This window comes from Cydia amplana, chromosome 5 (genome assembly GCF_948474715.1).
Source record: "Cydia amplana chromosome 5, ilCydAmpl1.1, whole genome shotgun sequence".
NCBI lineage: Eukaryota > Metazoa > Arthropoda > Insecta > Lepidoptera > Tortricidae > Cydia > Cydia amplana.
Window position 1 is genome coordinate 12,399,658 of NC_086073.1, and position 15,707 is coordinate 12,415,364.

The 15,707-nt window shown below is 40.7% G+C and overlaps 1 protein-coding gene across 1 annotated transcript; it reads right to left on the minus strand.

The window, feature by feature from the left end:
• Window positions 1–1,098: 1,098 nt before the first annotated feature.
• Window positions 1,099–15,659, minus strand: LOC134648077 (dnaJ homolog subfamily C member 7). The gene is made up of 8 exons (XM_063502529.1): window positions 15,499–15,659; window positions 14,653–14,903; window positions 13,448–13,646; window positions 12,146–12,284; window positions 11,364–11,481; window positions 10,213–10,630; window positions 8,639–8,817; window positions 1,099–1,368 (listed from the first exon to the last, which is right to left on the minus strand). Exons 1-8 carry the CDS (start codon window positions 15,564–15,566, stop codon window positions 1,256–1,258), a joined length of 1,485 nt encoding a protein of 494 aa, XP_063358599.1. The 5' UTR covers window positions 15,567–15,659; the 3' UTR covers window positions 1,099–1,255.
• Between the last annotated feature and the right edge of the window lie 48 nt (window positions 15,660–15,707).

The following is a 15,707-nucleotide window of genomic DNA, read 5'->3' on the forward strand; positions in this document are numbered from 1 at the left end:
TTGCCATTAACCATCTTGTTATTAAAAGGCGTTAATGCATTCCATATAATACGGCATTGGATAGATTCGCCATTACAAAATATTGCAGGTACTATAAGGCAACACTATTTTTGTAACTATAAATATAAAAGGGGTCATCCATTAATTACGTCACACGAATTTCTAGGTTTTTTGACCCCTCCCACCCTCCTTGTCATATTTGATCACCCCTCCCACCCTGGTGTGACGTCACAATTTTGTCAATTTTATTTTCAACGAAATCGCCAATTCGAATTGGGTACCTATTTTTCAAAATATTTTTGATAAAACAAAATGATATTAGTAATTTTATAACACCAAATCGATTAGGAAAGAAAATTAAATGAATAAAAACGATTATCGTTCAAAAACTTGTTATCATCAACTTTACTTATCATCACTACATAGTATAAAACAAAGTCGCTTTTCGCTGCCTGTCTGTCTGTATGCTTAGATCTTTAAAACTACGCAACGGATTTTGATGCGGTTTTTTTTAATAGATAGTGATTCAAGAGGAAAGTTTATGTATAATTTGTTAACCCATGCGAAGCCGGGGCGGGTCGCTAGTAACAAATAAAAAAAAAGGTTACTGATCTTATACCTTTAAACGAGCAATTCTTGTATATTTATTTATTTATATGTATATATTTATTTATTGAGGATATCGGGAACGGCTCTAACGATTTAGATGGAATTTGCTATATGGGGGTTTTCGGGGGCGAAAAATCCGAGCAAAGCTCTGTCTCCCAGTTATTGAAGTTAAGGCTTCGTCACACAGGTGCGTTTTCCGGGCGGCGCGTGAGCGGGGCGGGCCGCATTTACATATAAAACGCTCACGCGCCGCTCACGCCCCGCCCGGAAAACGCACCTGTGTGACGAAGCCTTTAAAGTGACGTCACAAAGTTTGTGGCTCCCCCCTACCCCTTGTCACAACATGTCACATTGTTTGACCCCCACTCCCTCCCCCTAAATGTGTGATTTAATTAATGGATGATCCCAAATATCATTAATTTTTACAGAGTGTTACACTCCTAATTACAGCATAATTTGACATTGTAAGTAAATGTTCGGTTAGTGCTAAATGTCGAGTAGGTATAAAACAATCAGTAGAAACGTGGTCGCTACATGATCAAATTAAGTGCACTAATTTGGTTCAAATAATTTGGAATGGCAATGTATAGAATTAGTAATTTTTTTGTATCTATCTGGGACATTGTTTTGTTAGTTTCGCTAAAGATTAACCGAACTGGAAGCTAAATGCGGATCCAGGGAAGCCTCCCCCCGACTGGAAGTCGAAGTGTTGGCCCCCGCGGTTGAAGAAGGTCTGGAACACTACGTTCGGGTCAATGTCTGCAACAAAAATGTCAATAGTCAATTGCCGCTAAATAAAAAATGAAATAAAAATACATAACATGAATAACAGGGATATATCAGAAACCCGAAGTGATAAGAAGTCTTGGTGTAAGGCCTGAGTGGACGCTCGGAGCGGAGCGTTCGGCGGGGCGTGCAGCGTGGCGTCGGGCTCACAAGTGATTTGAGCAGCGTGCACTAAGGCCGCTCCTATACGTTTGCATTTGTTTAAGAGTGCTATTACATTTCGGGGATGAGCGAGTTTAGGTATTTTACGCGCTGCGCCAGGCCCCGCGATCTCAGGTCGCCGATCCCTTCCACCGCATTTTCCCTCGGTCGCACTACAATGATGGATTAAACATTCTTGATCCGATCGTGAAGCACATTGAAATCAATCATAACAACACTAACTGTACTTTAATATCAAAGTCCTAAAAATGTTCTTTGGTACGAAAATACTAAATCCAGTGCAAATATACATACTTATGTAGGTCATTATTACTAGAAAGAAATTATACGTACTTACTTAGGTACTCGCTTATTTTCATTTTTCGTCATTGCATATGGTATAGGTTGTATAGTGAAACTATTTTAGCTATATAAAAAACCTTTAATTTGTACCTTAAGTTTAGAAACGAGCTGATACTAAGCATCTGATGATGAAGCCTGATGATGATGATGAAGGTGGTCACGGATACCAATCAACCATGTAGTAACATGATTAGGCTCGTTTGATTCGTCTCAACAAGATCTTTGGCACTAGGTGACACTCAGGGTCTGATAATGGAGCTGGAAGGTGGCCACTGGTTGGTACCAGTGGCCACCTTCCAGCTCCATAGCTCATAGTTGACTGGTGTCAACTATGCAATTAAACCACTTCGTGTTTGAGCTCGTTTGATTCGTCTCAACAAGATCTTTGGCACTAGGTGATACTCAGGGTCTGATGATGGAGCTGGAAGGTGGTCACCGGTACCATTCAACCATGCAACTAAACCACTTCGTGTTTGGGCTCGTTTGATTCATTTCAACAAGATCTTTGACACAAGATATGACTCAGGGTCTGATGATGGAGCTGGAAGGTGGTCACCGGTACCAGTCAACCATGCAACTAAACCACTTCGTGTTTGAGCTCGTTTGATTCGTCTCAACAAGATCTTGGACACTAGGTGATATTCAGGGTCTGATGATGGAGCTGGAAGGTGGTCACCGGTACCAGTAAACCATGCAACTAAACCACTTCGTGTTTGGGCTCTTTTTATTCATTTCAACAAGATCTTTGACACAAGATAGGACTCAGGGTCTGATGATGAAGCTGGAAGGTGGTCACCGGTACCAGTCAACCATGCAACTAAACCACTTCGTGTTTGAGCTCGTTTGATTCGTCTCAACAAGATCTTTGACACTAGGTGATACTCAGGGTCTGATGATGGAGCTGGAAGGTGGTCACCGGCACCAGTCAACCATGCAACTAAACCACTTCGTGTTTGTGCTCGTTTGATTCGTCTCAACAAGATCTTGGACACTAGGTGATACTCAGGGTCTGATGATGGAGCTGGAAGGTGGTCACCGGTACCAGTCAACCATGCAACTAAACCACTTCGTGTTTGTGCTCGTTTGATTCGTCTCAACAAGATCTTGGACACTAGGTGATACTCAGGGTCTGATGATGGAGCTGAATGGTGGTCACCGGTACCAGTCAACCATGCAACCTGCACATCAGACCCTGTGAGTACTATGTTGTGTCAAAGATCTTGTTGAGACAAATCAAACGAGCCCAAACACGAAGTGGTTTAGTTGCATGATTGACTGGTACCAGTGACCACCTTCCAGCTCCATCATCAGACCCTCAGTACTCATCATTCATCATTTTAGCCTTCGGTCGCCCACTGCTGAGCATAGGCCTCTCTTCTTGTACGCCACTTGTCCCGGTCCTGTGCTAGTTTCATCCAAAAGTGCCCCGCGATACTTCGAACGTCATCCACCCAACGAGCCAACGGACGCCAGGCGCTTCTTTCATCCGTAAGCGGCCACCAATCCGTCAACATTTTGGTCCACCTGCCATCACTCTGCCTAGCAACATGTCCCGCCCAACTCCACTTAAGCTTGGCAATGACGTCACCCACGTCCCGCACCTTGGTGCGGCGTCGGATCTCGACATTCCTCACTCGGTCTTGCAGTTTAATGCCGAGCATGGTGCGCTCCATGGCTCTTTGTGCTACTCGTATTTTATGCACTATACCCTCAGTACTATCTTGTGGCAAAGATCTCGTTGAGAGGAATCAAACGAGCCCAAACGCGAAGTGGTTTAGTTGCATGGTTGACTGGTACTGGTGACCACCGTCCAGCTCCATCATCAGACCCTCAGTACTATCTTGTGTCAAAGATCTTGTTGAGACGAATCAAACGAGCCCAAACACGAAGTGGTTTAGGTGCATGGTTGACTGGTACCGTTGACCACGTTCCAGCTTCATCGTCAGGCCCTGAGTTCTATCTTGTGTCAATGATCTCGTTGAGAGGAATAAAACGAGCCCAAACACGAAGTGGTTTAGTTGCGTGGTTGACTGGTACCGGTGCCAACCTTCCAGTTCCATCATCAGACCCTCAGTACTATCTTGTGTCAAAGATCTTGTTGAGACGAATCAAACGAGCCGAAACACGAAGTGGTTTAGTTGCATGGTTGACTGGTACCGTTGACCACCTTCCAGCTTCATCATCAGACCCTGAGTTCTATCTTGTGTCAAAGATCTCGTTGAGAGGAATCAAACGAGCCCAAACACGAAGTGGTTTAGTTGCGTGGTTGACCACCTTCCAGCTTCATCATCAGACCCTGAGTCCTATCTTGTGTCAAAGATCTTGTTGAGAGGAATCAAACGAGCCGAAACACGAAGTGGTTTAGTTGCATGGTTAACTGGTACCGTTGACCACCTTCCAGCTCCATCATCAGACCCTGAGTTCTATCTTGTGTCAAAGATCTCGTTGAGAGGAATCAAACGAGCCCAAACACGAAGTGGTTTAGTTGCGTGGTTGACCGGTACCGGTGACCACCTTCCAGCTCCATCATCAGACCCTCAGTACTATCTTGTGTCAAATATCTTGTTGAGACAAATCAAACGAGCCCAAACACGAAGTGGTTTAGTTGCATGGTTGACTGGTACTGGTGACCACCTTCCAGCTCTATCATCAGACCCTCAGTACTATCTTGTGTCAAAGATCTTGTTGAGACGAATCAAACGAGCCCAAACACGAAGTGGTTTAGTTGCGTGGTTGACTGGTACCGGTGCCAACCTTCCAGCTCCATCATCAGACCCTCAGTACTATCCTGTGTCAAAGATCTTGTTGAGACGAATCAAACGAGCCGAAACACGAAGTGGTTTAGTTGCATGGTTGACTGGTACCGTTGACCACCTTGCAGCTTCATCATCAGACTCTGAGTTCTATCTTGTGTCAAAGATCTCGTTGAGAGGAATCAAACGAGCCCAAACACGAAGTGGTTTAGTTGCATGGTTGACTGGTACCGTTGACCACCTTCCAGCTTCATCATCAGACCCTGAGTTCTATCTTGTGTCAAAGATCTCGTTGAGAGGAATCAAACGAGCCCAAACACGAAGTGGTTTAGTTGCGTGGTTGACTGGTACCGGTGACCACCTTCCAGCTCCATCATCAGACCCTGAGTTCTATCTTGTGTCAAAGATCTTGTTGAGATGAATCAAACGAGCCCAAACACGAAGTGGTTTAGTTGCGTGGTTGACTGGTACCGGTGACCACCTTCCAGCTCCATCATCAGACCCTGAGTCCTATCTTGTGTCAAAGATCTTGTTGAGACGAATCAAACGAGCCGAAACACGAAGTGGTTTAGTTGCATGGTTGATTGGTACTGGTGACCACCTCCCAGCTCCATCATCAGACCTATATATTCTGATTCTGACATGTCATCAAAAGCATTTGTATTCAGCCATTTTTAGGGTTCCGTAGCCAAATGGCAAAAAACGGAACCCTTATAGATTCGTCATGTCTGTCTGTCTGTCTGTCTGTCCGTCTGTCCATCTGTCCGTCTGTCTGTCCGTCCGTATGTCACAGCCACTTTTCTCCGAAACTATAAGAACTATACTGTTGAAACTTGGTAAGTAGATGTATTCTGTGAACCGCATTAAGATTTTCACACAAAAATAGAAAAAAAAAACATTAAATTTTTGGGGTTCCCCATACTTCGAACTGAAACTCAAAAATTTTTTTTTCATCAAACCCATACGTGTGGGGTATCTATGGATAGGTCTTCAAAAATGATATTGAGGTTTCTAATGTCATTTTTTTCTAAACTGAATAGTTTGCGCGAGAGACACTTCCAAAGTGGTAAAATGTGTGTCCCCCCCCCCTGTAACTTCTAAAATAAGAGAATGATAAAACTAAAAAAAATATATGATGTACATTACCATGTAAACTTCCACCGAAAATTGGTTTGAACGAGATCTAGTAAGTAGTTTTTTTTTTATACGTCATAAATCGCCTAAATACAGAACCCTTCATGGGCGAGTCCGACTCGCACTTGGCCGCTTTTTTAATTTAGTACCTATAAAATATCAGATCATTTCAAATATCTTTAATGCTGTCCGGTAGTTACATACTATACTATAAAACCAAATACACAGTACTAGGATCAAAGTTTCTCAGTCGCCGTTTACACGCACACAGTATAGCATTTTACACGGCGCCTGCCGCACACAATGATAAAAAACCTCGTCGTCGCCGTTGAAAACGTTCGGAGCCGACCGACACACGTCCTACCTCTACAAGCTCTGCCGCGGCACTGAGCTCACGACCGCGCGTCATCGGTAATATTAGAGTCGTTTTCAAAAAATTGCCAAAAAATTATAGTAGAATTTCATAAACACTAGTGTATACCATCAGTATAAGCAAACGCTGCAGATTGCTTGAGTATGAAAATGACTTCGATATTAAGTAGAATTTCGTAGGAATTGACACTTGTTTCCGCGAGAAAATTGAGTTTGTTTTTCTTCGATTTTCTCTTTCTCAAAGGTATTTAGGAAAAATGTCAAAAGTAATTCCTAATGTACAGGGTATTAGTAATACAAAATAGCCAGCTTTACCGGAGTAAACTTCTCAACATGTACAAATACGAGCTCACAATTTAGTGCTTCACGTGGTTTTTCGGAAACAACCATCAGAAAAAAAATCATTACTAATTTAATAAGCCATTTTTCCAATATTTAAAAAGTAATTCCTAAAGATAAGAAGACGCTTTTACCGTAACAAGTACTCATTGTTTCTAATAATGACCCTAAAGTACTGAATGTCATCGAGGAATATCACCAATTTTGCATTATTTTGACTTTTCTTGTTGGAGCGCTCTTAACATGCACGCCGCACGCCCCGCCCCGCTGCACGCCCAACTCGAGCGTCCACTCAGGCCTTACACTTAGAAATGGCGAGCTGCAAAATGAATAGATTCTATTCATAAAGTGTATGCAGTTTTGCAGCCATTGGATTTTGTACCAGGTCCGGTTGCATCACTCATAATAGACGGACATACTAAGTTAGCGTAAATCAGGAAAGAATTTATTTATGTATTATTACTGTCAAATTTACAAACGGTCTCACGTATGTACTCCAATATAGTGGTTGCTTAGCGCCACTTGCACCATCCCAATAACCCGGGGTTAACCGGTTAAACCGTTAATCCAGTGTCAAATGGTACTGGTAACCATGGTAACTTCAGGTTTAACCGGTTAACACTGGATTAGTGGGATGGTGCCAGTGGCGCTAAATAAGTTTTTGGCGAAAATTAGATTTTTCGGTACAAGTTTGTATCGCTAACTGCACTTGTTGTTTCGATAGTTTCTGCTGGTTAAGACTATTCTCACGAGCCCAAACTAAATGAGGTTGCGTTGACATTACAAAGTTCCTATATACCTTTGAGCTCAATCATTTGATCGTGATATTGTCGTCCGGCTGATTTAAGTATGCTGAATTTCAGCACAGTAATCGGATGCCAACAAGTGGTCGAAAAATGACTTAAAAAATTTCTTTACTCTTTCTATGTTGTAATGGTGCGTCCAGACAGGCAGGGATTCGGCGAATATTCGCGACGGCATCTCTTTAATTTTCCTTGGGTCCCTACCCGAATCGCCGAGTCTCGATATGTAGGGCCGCACAATAAGATAAGGGGAGCAGTAAAGCGGGCCACTCACACACCTGCCGCAGGGGCAATATTGGAATTGGACCCTTAATTGCCTCCTTAATTGTGATGTGTGTAGAGAAGCAGGGGCAATTTTTAGATTGGGCCTGCAGCAGGGCGGCAGGGGCGCAAGACCTTAGCTCCCTAGATTGTATCTACCGCCCTGCTAGGTTATTACACGTGTAGTACGATTGGGGCAATTCCAGTCAGTTCATTGGCGACTACCGAGTGCTTTGATAACACAGGAGCCATTCTCGTCGACGTGCGTTCAGCGGGACTATCACTTACACACTGAGTGGCAGGCTAGTGTGTAGAAAACAGCCTAAAATTGCTCCGACCGCCGTGCGACCGGTATTGCCGGGTTATTCCCACTAGTTACCACCAAGTTGTTACCAGTGGTAACTACTGGGAATTTTTTCCCATCTTTTACCACTGGTAACTACTGGGAAAAATTATTCCCAGTAGTTACCACCAAAATTTTGTTTTCCCATCTTTTACCACTGGTAACTACTGGGAAAAATTATTCCCAGTAGTTACCACCAAAATTTTGTTAGAGTTAAATACTAATAAAAACAGTATAAAATAGTATAGTATAAATATAGAGTGATATTGAATTACCGAATAAAATAACTTGAAAAATAATCTAAATGGATTATTAAATTTATCCTTGCATATATTATAGTTTTTGTACTAGTAACAGTTAAACTGATTCAATATTTTTTTCATCACTTTTAAGGCAGTTTACTAAAACACTAATCAACTTAATAATTATTTATTAAATCACTCTTTATTTATATTATACTATTTATACTGTTTTTATTAGTATTTAACTCTAACAAAATTTTGGTGGTAACTACTGGGAATAAAAATTCCCCCTAGTTACCACCAAACCGAGTTGGTGGTAACTACTGGGAATTATTTTTCCCAGTAGTTACCAGTGGTAAAAGGTGGGAAAAAAATTCCCAGTAGTTACCACTGGTAAGAACTTGGTGGTAACTAGTGGGAATAACCCGTATTGCCCCTGCGGCAGGTGTGTGAGTGGCCCGCTTAATGTGGAGGGAAGGTGAGAGTACATACCGGCCATGCCGCCGCTGTCGTCGTCCATGTCGTGTCCGTGGTCGTAGCGCGCGCGCTTCTTGGGGTCGCTGAGCACGCCGTAGGCCTCGCCCACCTCCTTGAAGCGGCGCTCCTGCTCGCGCCGCTCGCCCTCCGGCGCGCCCGAGTGCCGGTCCGGGTGGTGCACCAGGGCGCGCTTCCTGGATACCAGTACACAACATTAACATGCCTATATTATACTCTTGAAATGTATTTATTCAACATATATGTTTGCAATTTGACATCTTACAAATAGACACTATAGTTATAGAGAAATAAGTAAGACAAGAGTGCTCACTCCATACATCAGTTCAGACTATTAATTTCAGTGTCTACATCTAGCATCGAGTAGCGGAACTATCAGTAGATGTCGCACCGACCGGAAAGTCTTATCTCAACAGCATAAGACTTTCCGGTCGGTGCTACATCTATTGTCAAGTAGCAGTACTGATAGTTCCGCTACTCGATACTAGATGCTAATAGTCTTTTTAGTACTAAAACTGATGTATGGAGTGAGCACTCTATGTATTTTTTTCTCTATGCTATAGTTCGTTTTTTTAGGGTTCCGTACCCAAAGGGTAAAAACGGGACCCTATTACTAAGACTCCGCTGTCCGTCCGTCCGTCCGTCTGTCACCAGGCTGTATCTCACGAACCGTGATAGCTAGACAGTTGAAATTTTCACAGATGATGTATTTCTGTTGACGCTATAACAACAAATACAAAAAACAGAATAAAATAAAGATTTAAGTGGGGCTCCCATACTACAAACGTGATTTTTGACCGAAGTTAAGCAACGTCGGGCGGGGTCAGAACTTGGATGGGTGACCGTTGTTTTGCTTGTTTTGCTCTATTTTTTGTTGATGGTGCGGAACCCTCCGTGCGCGAGTCCGACTCGCACTTGGCCGGTTTTTTATATAAATTTACGCAATATTTTAATTTATAAAAATTACATTCGGTTTAAGACGAAATGTCAGAAAATTTAAAAAAATCCAAAATTTGATGATTTTTAGTATGTGATTTTGGATGTTTTTTTTTGGAGTTTGTTATTATTTTATATTTAAAAACTCTATCATAGGTGTATCACAAATAGTGTACCTTTCTGATGATAGTAGGATTTATCTTATATCTCTTACTGAAAGTTATATATTTACATAAATATGATTCAGCCTATGCAACTTCTAACATTGATTTCGCAGTGAAAATCGATGTTATATTTTTTTTACCATTTTTCCCATAATCAGCAAACAATTACGTAACACATATATTAATTTCGGGCAAAAAGAAAAAATCATGCATTTAAGGGTTAACATGCCTACATACCCTTGAAATGTATTTATTCAAAATATATGTTTGCAATTTGACATCTTACAAATAGACACAGAATGATCAAATAAAATCTTATCATTACCTACATTTGTGCTATTTTATAGCAGATTCGTTTCGCATCGCGTTTGTGTCGACGGCGCGTTAAAAAAACGAGGTGTGCATAGGCCCTTATACCAAGTCAAATTATTTGCACATATAATTTACATTATGGCCCTAAACATTCCATACCTGTAAGCCTTCTTAATATCATCTTCAGATGCACATTTCTCGACCCCAAGTATCTTATAATAGTCTTTGCGTTTCGACTTCTTAAGAGCAAGCTTGGCCTCTTGGAGTAATATTTTATTTTCTTTGCTTTTATCGATCTTGTATAGTCTCTCATAGTCCTTGACTGCCTCCTCGTACTCTCCTAGTTCTGTGTAGCACTTGGCTCGACGGAGAAGGGCCTTCACATAGTTTTCATCTAATTCAAGAGCAGCGGTGCAAGCCTCAGCGGCTTCCTTGATTTGGTTGAGTTTGGCGCACACCGTGGCCTTGTTGAAATAGAGCTTGGCATTGACTGCTCTGTTGTTTTTGTCGATGGTGAGGGCTTCGTTGTACAGGGTTAGGGCTTGCTGCCAGCGGCCCATCTTGAACGCCTCATTTCCTGAAAAAAAAAAGGGATATAGAAATAACAGTGCCATCTATTACAATGCTTGCAGTTTTTTGGCACTCGATTTTTTATGAAAATTAACAGTGCGCATTTTCACGTGTAATATAATAAATTAATTAACATCTGCATGGTTCCTAACCTTTTCAGTCCGGTCACCCCTATGACTAACTAGGGAACCTGATTTTACCCCTCCTCCCAATGGTAATAAAAAATAAAACGTGTAAAAGTAAACGTTTTTACGTTTGTTGTATTGTTATATTAGGTTAGCTAGCAGTTACCCCCGTAAAATACCAGTTTTACCCCTAGGTTAGGAACCCAGTGGTTGTAACCCATCTACTGTAACAAAGCCATTGAGGTCGCATTTCCTTACACATTTTGTTACGATGCTGAACTTGATTTCTGTACATACCGATAATAATTTATATTCTAACTGTACATAATAATATAAAGAATGAAGCAAGAGTCATTGCGGCACAGAAAAGTGTTTTAGCTTAGAAGTCAAAACATGTATTTAAATAATGTACAACTGCTACCCGGCGGATAGAGATAATACCGGTGAATGTATTGCGTCTGAGGGTTGTATTCCACCTGTTCAGTTTCTTTGTCCAACGTCATTGCGTCTCACACTCTCACTAAGCAAAATGTGAGATGCAATACACATTGGACAGATGGAATACCACCCTGAAACATGAACTGACAAAATATAATACAATATTAATGTTATTACCTTCCTCCTTCTTTTGCTTGAGAAGCTTAGCTTTCTTATAAGTTTCCATTGCTTTCTTGTGATCTGGTGCAAGACGCAACACTTGTTGGAAATGCTTAAATGCCTGGTCATCCTTGTCCTAAAATAATAAGCATGGGTTATAAGATAAGATAATATTTATTCATTTAAAACTTATGCTAATTTGATTGATACAATGGTAATTATCCATGGGTTATGAATTGTGTCTTGATGTTTTTCCAACCCCTAGCCATATTTTGTGACTTTGTGAGGAACTTTACTATGGATCCAACATCCAACCCCAATCGCGAAAATAAAATTGGCTGTTCCATAAATTTTGGCTGATCTGGAATTCTGGATCAGCTTAGTGAAAAATTACTAATAGTATTAGCTTGTATTTTATTATGCAATAGGCCCCAGATGTCGATGTTTTATATGGAAAGGTCGAAAATATTTTTGCTATTTCGGGGTTTGTCACATAGTAAAAGTTTCTCAGCAGTGGCGTAGCTAGGCGTGGGCGAAGTGGGCCGTCGTCCACGGCCTCGCGCCCCAAGAGGGGCCTCGCGCGAGGCCCCTTCGGGCACAGTGAAAGAAATGGGCCTCGCAGATGCGATTTCGCCCACGGCTAGATTAGTTCACGCTACGCCACTGTTTCTCAGTATGACCTATAGATTTATCTCGCAATATTTAGCTAAGGGTTGGAAAAACATCCAGAATATACATAAAACATATATGTAATTATACTTAATCTATCTATGTATGTAATGTATGTGATTGATACAAACCTCAAAATAAAGGCAGAGACCACGCACAAATATGGCCTCTGCGTCCAAACTGTCATGTCTGATCATGTCATTAGCAATTTCTTGTGCTTCCTGGCAGCGTCCAATCATAGCCAAGCATTCTGCTTTGGTCAATTTCGCCCTGGAATAATAACATGATCGCTATACATAAATTCGTTCATTAACTATACTCTTGTCACTAATTTCGTGATAACTTGCGAAGGTAGGGATGTCTCGTCATAAATAAGCAAATATGAGAATTACTAAATATACTTGGTCAAGCAGATCTTGTCAGTAGAAAAAGGCGGCAAATTTGAAAAATGTAGGCGCGAAGGGATATCGTCCCATAGAAAATCTGAATTTCGCGCCTTTTTTTACTGACAAGATTTGCTTGACCATCTATATATCCGCATAATTTTACATTGAATGATTACAAAGGATTCCTCCTTCTCTCGGAAAAAACTAGTGGAGGTATTTTTATTCAAATATTCAGCATAATTGAAAAATTTGAGTTTAAGTAAAACCTTATGGTTTTCAAAGTCAGAATAAACTTGTTAAGAACCTTGCGTGCAATCGCGATTTTGATAGGATCGCCTCACGTCGAGTAGGTGCTATAATAACTGCTATCATTTGTGGTGAGACACTTATCAACACAGCTCCGTACATTTGGTTTAATTATAATGGTGGGGTAGGTATTTAGACAGCCTTACATGGGCAATTAACCGAAAGTAACTGCAATTCCTACTTCTGAGTAGGCTTATCACGAGTGCACCACGCGCGCGAAATAGACTACATGTCTTTCTTCAATTGTACTAATTAGAAAGGGACAGGCAGTCATTGTGGTGCTAAGCCTACAGAAAGTAAACTAAGTTTTTTTGGTCCTAATGATGGTTCTCTCACATCATCATTTTTGCCAAAATGCTAACGAAATAATTAGGAAATTATATTTTGTTTGATATCTTACTAAAATCATATCAACTTAGAAGTCAACAGGTGGTATAATAACAAGACAGACAGGTCAACTGAAATACAATACATAAAAGTTGAAACTACATACCGTAGGGTCGAGGTACTTTAGCTCCCCAAGGTTACTTTGTTCACCCATGAAAACCTATTTTATTGAATTGATAAATGATTAAAAACGGCATTATGTGACTAATATATTTTTATGGAAGCGTCTAGTCATCTAGTGTCGTTTTCAAGAATATATTATTTCAATAAATGGGTTTTCATGGGTGGACAAAGTAACCTTGTAAGGGCTAAAGTACCCCAACCTTACGGTAGTTAAAATCTGCAAATAATTACTTAGAGCTGGACGGACTGTAGTCGAGGCAGCGGTCCATGCAGAACACAGCACGGCGGTAGTCCTCAGCCTCCATGGCACGCTGGGCATCCTCATGCAGCCTGCGCAGAGACTCCAGCGCGCGGCGCTCGCTCGTTGCGCAGTCTGCGCCGCCCAGCTCCATCGCTCTGCGTACGGCTTGCTCTCCGCCAGAGATGTCCCCTGTAAATACATGATGCAAAAAAAAAAAATATGCAGGCATAGAAAAATATAGTAACACAAGAGTGCTCACTCCATACATTAGTTCAGACTATTAATTTCAGTGTCTACATCTAGCATCGAGTAGCGGAATTATCAGTACTGCTACTTGACAATAGATGTAGCACCGACCGGAAAGTCTTATCTCAACAGCATAAGACTTTCCGGTCGGTGCTACATCTATTGTCAAGTAGCAGTACTGATATTTCCGCTGCTCGATGCTAGATGCTAATAGTCTTTTTGGTACTAAAACTGATGTATGGAGTGAGCACTCTATGATGCAGGAAAGAAACAGTGATGTTGTAACCAAAGTAAAAATATTTTAAGTTAACATAATTAAGTCTAACAATTAAATAAGGTAAAGTCAAAATGATGTTCCAGGTTTAGAAGTATGTTATACCTCTATATTGCACAAAATATATTGTGACACCATAAGAATTGTGAAAAAGAATAACTTTAAGCTGTTTTTTCCTGTTACTTTCAATATCTGGATCTGGACTTCTGGCCGAAGGGCGTGGTGTTTCGGCGGTTCCGTGGGAATCTGCCAAATCCTACACCGGAACATGCGACCAGGGATCGGAACCGGTTTTTTGCAAAAACTTAGAAATAACCATATTTTTCGAATTATTTTATGCTCGAAATGTAGGACTCAGTTGTGTTTTTAGGTTACGACTTCGTATTATTAGATTGCCCAATTAGAAATGAAGTAATTAGCGAAGAACGAAAAAATACCGTTTCCGTTCCCATACAAAAAATACCGGTATCCAATCCCTGCATGCAACACACCAGAAAACCACAGTGTCGCCGAAATAATTTTTAGCTTATAAGATTTTTATTATTGTATGTATGTTAGTTTGTAAGGTATGTATCTATGGGCCTTAGTTGCCAGACTATAAATGATATTTGATTTGATTTGAATATTCTGGAAAATATATAAATCTAATACACATAATAATATATTTCTTCTTACCAAGAGCAATGCAGCATTTTGCAATTCTGATGTATCCCTTGGTGAATGTTGGATCCAGCGCAACAGATTTCTGCGCATCATCCAGGGCCTTCTTGTACATGCCCAGCATCATGTAGCAAGCAGATCTGTTGCCGTAGTAAGAGGCATTCTCCGGGCATAGCTGGATGGCCTCATCGTACATTACAAGAGCACCCTTGTAATTTTTAAATTTGTACAAGTGGTTGCCACTCTCTTTCTTCTCCTCAGCCAGACTGAAATATGACAAGATTTTCAATTAACGTTTCATATTCAATATCTGGGCGACCGAGCTTTGCTCGGAAAACATACAAAAACTCAAAAATGCGCATTAAAGAGATAAAAAGCTAGATCGATTTTTCGCCCCCCAAAACCCCCATATTAATATAATATAATAAATAAATAAACAAACAAGAATTGCTCCTTTAAAGGTATAAGATTTGTAAACAAATAATGAACAAGTGCAGTTAACTCTAGCTATTATAATAGTTAGAGTCAACTTCAGCTGTTGATCAATTACTATAATAGTAACACATTGCTATCAGCTTAAGAACTTGTTTATATTTTAACAGAGAATTTGCTCCTTGTTGAAAAGTGGTCGACGGTATATTTTGATCTATGCAAGTAGGTCAAACGTCAAGGTACTATAGCTAGTTACTCCTACGTTATTGGCACGTTGCAGTCTAATTCATATGCTCATAAAAAATCTAGCTAAATAAAGAACACTAGCGCTCAGCAAACAATGCATTCTTTAATCAATACCAAATTCCGTACATTTTGGTTCACGAATTCTAGGTAACTTTTTTATGTATAGATAGCATTTACTTTTACCTTTCTGGACTTTTAGGAAGTAAATCATCAATTGTAAGGTCCGCATCCACTATTTCCGATTCTGCCATTTTTTATAATTTTCGGGAAATTTTTGATACAAAGGTCTCCTTTATTTTGACGACGGTTCCACAAAAGAAAGACCTAGGTCGGTGTGAGTGAATGTCACAAAATAGAGCGTAATATTTGTCTGTGGTTATTTGAGATAAAGC

What these genes read in the sequence shown, in the direction of transcription:
- LOC134648077 (XM_063502529.1), bottom strand. Translation starts at nt 15,566, where the DNA reads ATGGCAGAATCGGAAATAGTGGATGCGGACCTTACAATTGATGATTTA. An exon ending in TACAGTCCGTCCAGCTCTAA is followed by an intron (nt 12,285 to 13,447) that starts GTAATTATTTGC and finishes TTATTATTCCAG; the next exon opens with GGCGAAATTGACCAAAGCAG. An exon ending in GATATTAAGAAGGCTTACAG is followed by an intron (nt 8,818 to 10,212) that starts GTATGGAATGTT and finishes ACTGGTATCCAG; the next exon opens with GAAGCGCGCCCTGGTGCACC.